Raw genomic sequence first — 10,000 nt, 5'->3', positions numbered from 1 at the left:
AGCAGCCAGCTCCACTGTCTGCTGTGTCCTACCTGCTGTGTTCTGTAGAGTAGCCAGCTCCACTGTTCTACCTGCTGTGTTCTGTAGAGTAGCCAGCTCCACTGTCTGCTGTGTTCTACCTGCTGTGTTCTGTAGAGTAGCCAGCTCCACTGTCTGCTGTGTTCTACCTGCTGTGTTCTGTAGAGTAGCCAGCTCCACTGTCTACCTGCTGTGTTCTGTAGAGTAGCCAGCTCCACTGTCTGCTGTGTTCTACCTGCTGTGTTCTGTAGAGTAGCCAGCTCCACTGTCTGCTGTGTTCTACCTGCTGTGTTCTGTAGAGTAGCCAGCTCCACTGTCTGCTGTGTTCTACCTGCTGTGTTCTGTAGAGTAGCCAGCTCCACTGTCTGCCAGTTCTACCTGCTGTGTTCTGTAGAGTAGCCAGCTCCACTGTCTGCTGTGTTCTACCTGCTGTGTTCTGTAGAGTAGCCAGCTCCACTGTCTGCTGTGTTCTACCTGCTGTGTTCTGTAGAGTAGCCAGCTCCACCCTCTACCTGCTGTGTTCTGTAGAGTAGCCAGCTCCACTGTCTGCTGTGTTCTACCTGCTGTGTTCTGTAGAGTAGCCAGCTCCACTGTCTGCCAGTTCTACCTGCTGTGTTCTGTAGAGTAGCCAGCTCCACTGTCTGCTGTGTTCTACCTGCTGTGTTCTGTAGAGTAGCCAGCTCCACTGTCTGCTGTGTTCTACCTGCTGTGTTCTGTAGAGTAGCCAGCTCCACTGTCTGCTGTGTTCTACCTGCTGTGTTCTGTAGAGTAGACAGCTCCACTGTCTGCTGTGTTCTACCTGCTGTGTTCTGTAGAGTAGCCAGCTCCACTGTCTGCTGTGTTCTACCTGCTGTGTTCTGTAGAGTAGCCAGCTCCACTGTCTGCTGTGTTCTACCTGCTGTGTTCTGTAGAGTAGCCAGCTCCACTGTCTGCTGTGTTCTACCTGCTGTGTTCTGTAGAGTAGCCAGCTCCACTGTCTGCTGTGTCCTACCTGCTGTGTTCTGTAGAGTAGCCAGCTCCACTGTCTGCTGTGTCCTACCTGCTGTGTTCTGTAGAGTAGCCAGCTCCACTGTCTGCTGTGTCCTACCTGCTGTGTTCTGTAGAGTAGCCAGCTCCACTGTCTGCTGTGTTCTACCTGCTGTGTTCTGTAGAGTAGCCAGCTCCACTGTCTGCTGTGTTCTACCTGCTGTGTTCTGTAGAGTAGCCAGCTCCACTGTCTGCCAGTTCTACCTGCTGTGTTCTGTAGAGTAGCCAGCTCCACTGTCTGCTGTGTCCTACCTGCTGTGTTCTGTAGAGTAGCCAGCTCCACTGTCTGCTGTGTTCTACCTGCTGTGTTCTGTAGAGTAGCCAGCTCCACTGTCTGCTGTGTTCTACCTGCTGTGTTCTGTAGAGTAGCCAGCTCCACTGTCTGCCAGTTCTACCTGCTGTGTTCTGTAGAGTAGCCAGCTCCACTGTCTGCTGTGTTCTACCTGCTGTGTTCTGTAGAGTAGCCAGCTCCACTGTCTGCTGTGTTCTACCTGCTGTGTTCTGTAGAGTAGCCAGCTCCACTGTCTGCCAGTTCTACCTGCTGTGTTCTGTAGAGTAGCCAGCTCCACTGTCTGCTGTGTTCTACCTGCTGTGTTCTGTAGAGTAGCCAGCTCCACTGTCTGCCAGTTCTACCTGCTGTGTTCTGTAGAGTAGCCAGCTCCACTGTCTGCTGTGTTCTACCTGCTGTGTTCTGTAGAGTAGCCAGCTCCACTGTCTGCTGTGTTCTACCTGCTGTGTTCTGTAGAGTAGCCAGCTCCACTGTCTGCTGTGTTCTACCTGCTGTGTTCTGTAGAGTAGCCAGCTCCACTGTCTGCTGTGTCCTACCTGCTGTGTTCTGTAGAGTAGCCAGCTCCACTGTCTGCCAGTTCTACCTGCTGTGTTCTGTAGAGTAGCCAGCTCCACTGTCTGCCAGTTCTACCTGCTGTGTTCTGTAGAGTAGCCAGCTCCACTGTCTGCTGTGTTCTACCTGCTGTGTTCTGTAGAGTAGCCAGCTCCACTGTCTGCCAGTTCTACCTGCTGTGTTCTGTAGAGTAGCCAGCTCCACTGTCTGCTGTGTTCTGTAGAGTAGCCAGCTCCACTGTCTGCTGTGTTCTACCTGCTGTGTTCTGTAGAGTAGCCAGCTCCACTGTCTGCTGTGTTCTACCTGCTGTGTTCTGTAGAGTAGCCAGCTCCACTGTCTGCTGTGTTCTACCTGCTGTGTTCTGTAGAGTAGCCAGCTCCACTGTCTGCCAGTTCTACCTGCTGTGTTCTGTAGAGCAGCCAGCTCCACTGTCTGCTGTGTCCTACCTGCTGTGTTCTGTAGAGTAGCCAGCTCCACTGTTCTACCTGCTGTGTTCTGTAGAGTAGCCAGCTCCACTGTCTGCTGTGTTCTACCTGCTGTGTTCTGTAGAGTAGCCAGCTCCACTGTCTGCTGTGTTCTACCTGCTGTGTTCTGTAGAGTAGCCAGCTCCACTGTCTACCTGCTGTGTTCTGTAGAGTAGCCAGCTCCACTGTCTGCTGTGTTCTACCTGCTGTGTTCTGTAGAGTAGCCAGCTCCACTGTCTGCTGTGTTCTACCTGCTGTGTTCTGTAGAGTAGCCAGCTCCACTGTCTGCTGTGTTCTACCTGCTGTGTTCTGTAGAGTAGCCAGCTCCACTGTCTGCCAGTTCTACCTGCTGTGTTCTGTAGAGTAGCCAGCTCCACTGTCTGCTGTGTTCTACCTGCTGTGTTCTGTAGAGTAGCCAGCTCCACTGTCTGCTGTGTTCTACCTGCTGTGTTCTGTAGAGTAGCCAGCTCCACCCTCTACCTGCTGTGTTCTGTAGAGTAGCCAGCTCCACTGTCTGCTGTGTTCTACCTGCTGTGTTCTGTAGAGTAGCCAGCTCCACTGTCTGCCAGTTCTACCTGCTGTGTTCTGTAGAGTAGCCAGCTCCACTGTCTGCTGTGTTCTACCTGCTGTGTTCTGTAGAGTAGCCAGCTCCACTGTCTGCTGTGTTCTACCTGCTGTGTTCTGTAGAGTAGCCAGCTCCACTGTCTGCTGTGTTCTACCTGCTGTGTTCTGTAGAGTAGCCAGCTCCACTGTCTGCTGTGTTCTACCTGCTGTGTTCTGTAGAGTAGCCAGCTCCACTGTCTGCTGTGTTCTACCTGCTGTGTTCTGTAGAGTAGCCAGCTCCACTGTCTGCTGTGTTCTACCTGCTGTGTTCTGTAGAGTAGCCAGCTCCACTGTCTGCTGTGTTCTACCTGCTGTGTTCTGTAGAGTAGCCAGCTCCACTGTCTGCTGTGTCCTACCTGCTGTGTTCTGTAGAGTAGCCAGCTCCACTGTCTGCTGTGTCCTACCTGCTGTGTTCTGTAGAGTAGCCAGCTCCACTGTCTGCTGTGTCCTACCTGCTGTGTTCTGTAGAGTAGCCAGCTCCACTGTCTGCTGTGTTCTACCTGCTGTGTTCTGTAGAGTAGCCAGCTCCACTGTCTGCTGTGTTCTACCTGCTGTGTTCTGTAGAGTAGCCAGCTCCACTGTCTGCTGTGTTCTACCTGCTGTGTTCTGTAGAGTAGCCAGCTCCACTGTCTGCTGTGTTCTACCTGCTGTGTTCCGTAGAGTAGCCAGCTCCACTGTCTGCCAGTTCTACCTGCTGTGTTCTGTAGAGTAGCCAGCTCCACTGTCTGCTGTGTTCTACCTGCTGTGTTCTGTAGAGTAGCCAGCTCCACTGTCTGCTGTGTTCTACCTGCTGTGTTCTGTAGAGTAGCCAGCTCCACTGTCTGCTGTGTTCTACCTGCTGTGTTCTGTAGAGTAGCCAGCTCCACTGTCTACTGTGTTCTACCTGCTGTGTTCTGTAGAGTAGCCAGCTCCACTGTCTGCCTGTTCTACCTGCTGTGTTCTGTAGAGTAGCCAGCTCCACTGTCTGCTGTGTCCTACCTGCTGTGTTCTGTAGAGTAGCCAGCTCCACTGTCTGCCAGTTCTACCTGCTGTGTTCTGTAGAGTAGCCAGCTCCACTGTCTGCCAGTTCTACCTGCTGTGTTCTGTAGAGTAGCCAGCTCCACTGTCTGCTGTGTTCTACCTGCTGTGTTCTGTAGAGTAGCCAGCTCCACTGTCTGCTGTGTTCTACCTGCTGTGTTCTGTAGAGTAGCCAGCTCCACTGTCTGCTGTGTTCTACCTGCTGTGTTCTGTAGAGTAGCCAGCTCCACTGTCTGCTGTGTTCTACCTGCTGTGTTCTGTAGAGTAGCCAGCTCCACTGTCTGCCAGTTCTACCTGCTGTGTTCTGTAGAGTAGCCAGCTCCACTGTCTGCTGTGTTCTACCTGCTGTGTTCTGTAGAGTAGCCAGCTCCACTGTCTGCTGTGTTCTACCTGCTGTGTTCTGTAGAGTAGCCAGCTCCACTGTCTGCCAGTTCTACCTGCTGTGTTCTGTAGAGTAGCCAGCTCCACTGTCTGCTGTGTTCTACCTGCTGTGTTCTGTAGAGTAGCCAGCTCCACTGTCTGCTGTGTTCTACCTGCTGTGTTCTGTAGAGTAGCCAGCTCCACTGTCTGCTGTGTTCTACCTGCTGTGTTCTGTAGAGTAGCCAGCTCCACTGTCTGCTGTGTTCTACCTGCTGTGTTCTGTAGAGTAGCCAGCTCCACTGTCTGCCAGTTCTACCTGCTGTGTTCTGTAGAGTAGCCAGCTCCACTGTCTGCTGTGTCCTACCTGCTGTGTTCTGTAGAGTAGCCAGCTCCACTGTTCTACCTGCTGTGTTCTGTAGAGTAGCCAGCTCCACTGTCTGCTGTGTTCTACCTGCTGTGTTCTGTAGAGTAGCCAGCTCCACTGTCTGCTGTGTTCTACCTGCTGTGTTCTGTAGAGTAGCCAGCTCCACTGTCTACCTGCTGTGTTCTGTAGAGTAGCCAGCTCCACTGTCTGCTGTGTTCTACCTGCTGTGTTCTGTAGAGTAGCCAGCTCCACTGTCTGCTGTGTTCTACCTGCTGTGTTCTGTAGAGTAGCCAGCTCCACTGTCTGCTGTGTTCTACCTGCTGTGTTCTGTAGAGTAGCCAGCTCCACTGTCTGCCAGTTCTACCTGCTGTGTTCTGTAGAGTAGCCAGCTCCACTGTCTGCTGTGTTCTACCTGCTGTGTTCTGTAGAGTAGCCAGCTCCACTGTCTGCTGTGTTCTACCTGCTGTGTTCTGTAGAGTAGCCAGCTCCACTGTCTACCTGCTGTGTTCTGTAGAGTAGCCAGCTCCACTGTCTGCTGTGTTCTACCTGCTGTGTTCTGTAGAGTAGCCAGCTCCACTGTCTGCCTGTGTTCTACCTGCTGTGTTCTGTAGAGTAGCCATCTCCACTGTCTGCTGTGTTCTACCTGCTGTGTTCTGTAGAGTAGCCAGCTCCACTGTCTGCCAGTTCTACCTGCTGTGTTCTGTAGAGTAGCCAGCTCCACTGTCTGCTGTGTTCTACCTGCTGTGTTCTGTAGAGTAGCCAGCTCCACTGTCTGCTGTGTCCTACCTGCTGTGTTCTGTAGAGTAGCCAGCTCCACTGTCTGCTGTGTTCTACCTGCTGTGTTCTGTAGAGTAGCCAGCTCCACTGTCTGCTGTGTTCTACCTGCTGTGTTCTGTAGAGTAGCCAGCTCCACTGTCTGCCTGTTCTACCTGCTGTGTTCTGTAGAGTAGCCAGCTCCACTGTCTGCTGTGTTCTACCTGCTGTGTTCTGTAGAGTAGCCAGCTCCACTGTCTGCCAGTTCTACCTGCTGTGTTCTGTAGAGTAGCCAGCTCCACTGTCTGCTGTGTTCTACCTGCTGTGTTCTGTAGAGTAGCCAGCTCCACTGTCTGCTGTGTTCTACCTGCTGTGTTCTGTAGAGTAGCCAGCTCCACTGTCTGCTGTGTTCTACCTGCTGTGTTCTGTAGAGTAGCCAGCTCCACTGTCTGCTGTGTTCTACCTGCTGTGTTCTGTAGAGTAGCCAGCTCCACTGTCTGCTGTGTTCTACCTGCTGTGTTCTGTAGAGTAGCCAGCTCCACTGTCTGCTGTGTTCTACCTGCTGTGTTCTGTAGAGTAGCCAGCTCCACTGTCTGCTGTGTTCTACCTGCTGTGTTCTGTAGAGTAGCCAGCTCCACTGTCTGCCAGTTCTACCTGCTGTGTTCTGTAGAGTAGCCAGCTCCACTGTCTGCCTGTGTTCTACCTGCTGTGTTCTGTAGAGTAGCCAGCTCCACTGTCTGCTGTGTTCTACCTGCTGTGTTCTGTAGAGTAGCCAGCTCCACTGTTCTACCTGCTGTGTTCTGTAGAGTAGCCAGCTCCACTGTCTGCTGTGTTCTACCTGCTGTGTTCTGTAGAGTAGCCAGCTCCACTGTCTGCCAGTTCTACCTGCTGTGTTCTGTAGAGTAGCCAGCTCCACTGTCTGCTGTGTTCTACCTGCTGTGTTCTGTAGAGTAGCCAGCTCCACTGTCTGCCTGTTCTACCTGCTGTGTTCTGTAGAGTAGCCAGCTCCACTGTCTGCCTGTTCTACCTGCTGTGTTCTGTAGAGTAGCCAGCTCGACTGTCTGCTGTGTTCTACCTGCTGTGTTCTGTAGAGTAGCCAGCTCCACTGTCTGCCAGTTCTACCTGCTGTGTTCTGTAGAGTAGCCAGCTCCACTGTCTGCCTGTGTTCTACCTGCTGTGTTCTGTAGAGTAGCCAGCTCCACTGTCTGCCAGTTCTACCTGCTGTGTTCTGTAGAGTAGCCAGCTCCACTGTCTGCTGTCTTCTGCGTGATGGTATTTACGTTATGATGTTTTGTCTCTGAATTTGTCGCCAGATTCTTGAGGCAGCACCTCTTCTAGAATCGTTTGGAAACGCCAAAACGGTTCGCAACGACAATTCCAGTCGCTTCGGGAAATACGTGGAGATCTATCTGGAGGAGTGAGTAATGATCTGGTATATATAGATCTATCTGGAGGAGTGAGTATGATCTGGTTTATATAGATCTATCTGGAGGAGTGAGTAATGATCTGGTGTATGTAGATCTATCTGGAGGAGTGAGTAATGATCTGGTATATATAGATCTATCTGGAGGAGTGAGTATGATCTGGTTTATATAGATCTATCTGGAGGAGTGAGTAATGATCTGGTGTATATAGATCTATCTGGAGGAGTGAGTATGATCTGGTATATATAGATCTATCTGGAGGAGTGAGTAATGATCTGGTTTATATAGATCTATCTGGAGGAGTGAGTATGATCTGGTTTATATAGATCTATCTGGAGGAGTGAGTAATGATCTGGTGTATATAGATCTATCTGGAGGAGTGAGTAATGATCTGGTATATATAGATCTATCTGGAGGAGTAAGTATGATCTGGTTTATATAGATCTATCTGGAGGAGTGAGTAATGATCTGGTATATATAGATCTATCTGGAGGAGTGAGTATGATCTGGTTTATATAGATCTATCTGGAGGAGTGAGTAATGATCTGGTGTATATAGATCTATCTGGAGGAGTGAGTATGATCTGGTATATATAGATCTATCTGGAGGAGTGAGTAATGATCTGGTATATATAGATCTATCTGGAGGAGTGAGTATGATCTGGTTTATATAGATCTATCTGGAGGAGTGAGTAATGATCTGGTGTATATAGATCTATCTGGAGGAGTGAGTATGATCTGGTATATATAGATCTATCTGGAGGAGTGAGTAATGATCTGGTTTATATAGATCTATCTGGAGGAGTGAGTATGATCTGGTTTATATAGATCTATCTGGAGGAGTGAGTAATGATCTGGTGTATATAGATCTATCTGGAGGAGTGAGTATGATCTGGTATATATAGATCTATCTGGAGGAGTGAGTAATGATCTGGTTTATATAGATCTATCTGGAGGAGTGAGTAATGATCTGGTATATATAGATCTATCTGGAGGAGTGAGTATGATCTGGTGTATATAGATCTATCTGGAGGACTGGGTAATGATCTGGTGTATATAGATCTATCTGGAGGAGTGAGTATGATCTGGTGTATATAGATCTATCTGGAGGAGTGAGTAATGATCTGGTTAATATAGATCTATCTGGAGGAGTAAGTATGATCTGGTTTATATAGATCTATCTGGAGGAGTGGGTATGATCTGGTTTATATAGATCTATCTGGAGGAGTGAGTAATAACCTCTGGTCTATAACCTCTGGTCCATAACCTCTGGTCCATAACCTCTGGTCTATAACCTCTGGTCCATAACCTCTGGTCTATAACCTCTGGTCTATAACCTCTGGTCCATAACCTCTTGTCTATAACCTCTGGTCTATAACCTCTGGTCCATAACCTCTGGTCTATAACCTCTGGTCCATAACCTCTATCTCTATAACCTCTGGTCCATAACTTCTGGTCTATAACCTCTGGTCCATAACCTCTGGTCTATAACCTCTGGTCTATAACCTCTGGTCTATAACCTCCATAACCTCTGGTCCATAACCTCTATCTCTATAACCTCTGGTCTATAACCTCTATAACCTCTGGTCCATAACCTCTGGTCCATAACCTCTGGTCTATAACCTCTGGTCTATAACCTCTGGTCTATAATCTCTATCCTCTGGTCTATAACCTCTGGTCTATAACCTCTGGTCTATAACCTCTGGTCCATAACCTCTGGTCCATAACCTCTGGTCCATAACCTCTGGTCCATAACCTCTATCTCTATAACCTCTGGTCTATAACCTCTATAACCTCTGGTCTATAACCTCTGGTCTATAACCTCTGGTCCATAACCTCTGGTCCATAACCTCTGGTCTATAACCTCTGGTCCATAACCTCTATCTCTATAACCTCTGGTCTATAACCTCTATAACCTCTGGTCAATAACCTCTGGTCTATAACCTCTGGTCCATAACCTCTGGTCTATAACCTCTGGTCCATAACCTCTGGTCTATAACCTCTATAACCTCTGGTCCATAACCTCTGGTCCATAACCTCTGGTCCATAACCTCTGGTCTATAACCTCTGGTCTATAACCTCTGGTCCATAACCTCTATCTCTATAACCTCTGGTCTATAACCTCTATAACCTCTGGTCCATAACCTCTGGTCTATAACCTCTGGTCCATAACCTCTGGTCTATAACCTATGGTCTATAACCTCTGGTCCATAACCTCTGGTCCATAACCTCTGGTCTATAACCTCTGGTCCATAACCTCTGGTCTATAACCTCTGGTCTATAACCTCTGGTCTATAACCTCTGGTCTATAACCTCTGGTCTATAACCTCTATCCTCTGGTCTATAACCTCTGGTCTATAACCTCTGGTCTATAACCTCTATCCTCTGGTCTATAACCTCTGGTCTATAACCTCTATCCTCTGGTCTATAACCTCTGGTCCATAACCTCTGGTCTATAACCTCTGGTCTATAACCTCTATAACCTCTGGTCCATAACCTCTGGTCTATAACCTCTGGTCCATAACCTCTGGTCTATAACCTCTGGTCTATAACCTCTGGTCTATAACCTCTGGTCCATAACCTCTATCTCTATAACCTCTGGTCTATAACCTCTGGTCTATAACCTCTGGTCTATAACCTCTGGTCCATAACCTCTATCTCTATAACCTCTGGTCTATAACATCTTGTCTATAACCTCTATAACCTCTGGTCCATAACCTCTGGTCTATAACCTCTGGTCCATAACCTCTGGTCTATAACCTCTGGTCCATAACCTCTGGTCTACAACCTCTAACCTCTGGTCTATAACCTCTGGTCTATAACCTCTGTTCCATAACCTCTATCCTCTGGTCTATAACCTCTGGTCTATAACCTCTGGTCCATAACCTCTGGTCCATAACCTCTGGTCTATTACCTCTGGTCTATTACCTCTGGTCTATAACCTCTGGTCCATAACCTCTGGTCTATAACCTCTGGTCTATAACCTCTGGTCCATAACCTCTGGTCTATAACCTCTGGTCTATAACCTCTGGTCTATAAACTCTATCCTCTGGTCTATAACCTCTGGTCTATAACCTCTGGTCCATAACCTCTAACCTCTGGTCTATAACCTCTGGTCCATAACCTCTGGT

The 10,000-nt window shown here is 48.9% G+C and overlaps 1 protein-coding gene across 1 annotated transcript in view; it reads left to right on the top strand.

Annotated features, from left to right (window-relative positions):
• The window catches only part of LOC106596812 (unconventional myosin-XV), a 134,985-nt gene that overhangs the window by 81,365 nt on the left and 43,620 nt on the right, over positions 1-10,000 (top strand). Inside the window, exon 7 of the mRNA XM_082964634.1 lies at positions 6,760-6,863. Within this exon, the coding sequence (XP_082820760.1) occupies positions 6,760-6,863 (104 nt within the window). The remainder of the gene's footprint in view (positions 1-6,759; positions 6,864-10,000) is intronic.

The sequence above is a fragment of the Salmo salar genome, chromosome 18, assembly GCF_965601325.2.
Source record: "Salmo salar chromosome 18, fSalSal1, whole genome shotgun sequence".
Lineage (NCBI taxonomy): Eukaryota > Metazoa > Chordata > Actinopteri > Salmoniformes > Salmonidae > Salmo > Salmo salar.
The sequence above is the reverse complement of the archived record's forward strand: the minus strand, read 5'-3'. Positions and strand labels throughout refer to the sequence as shown.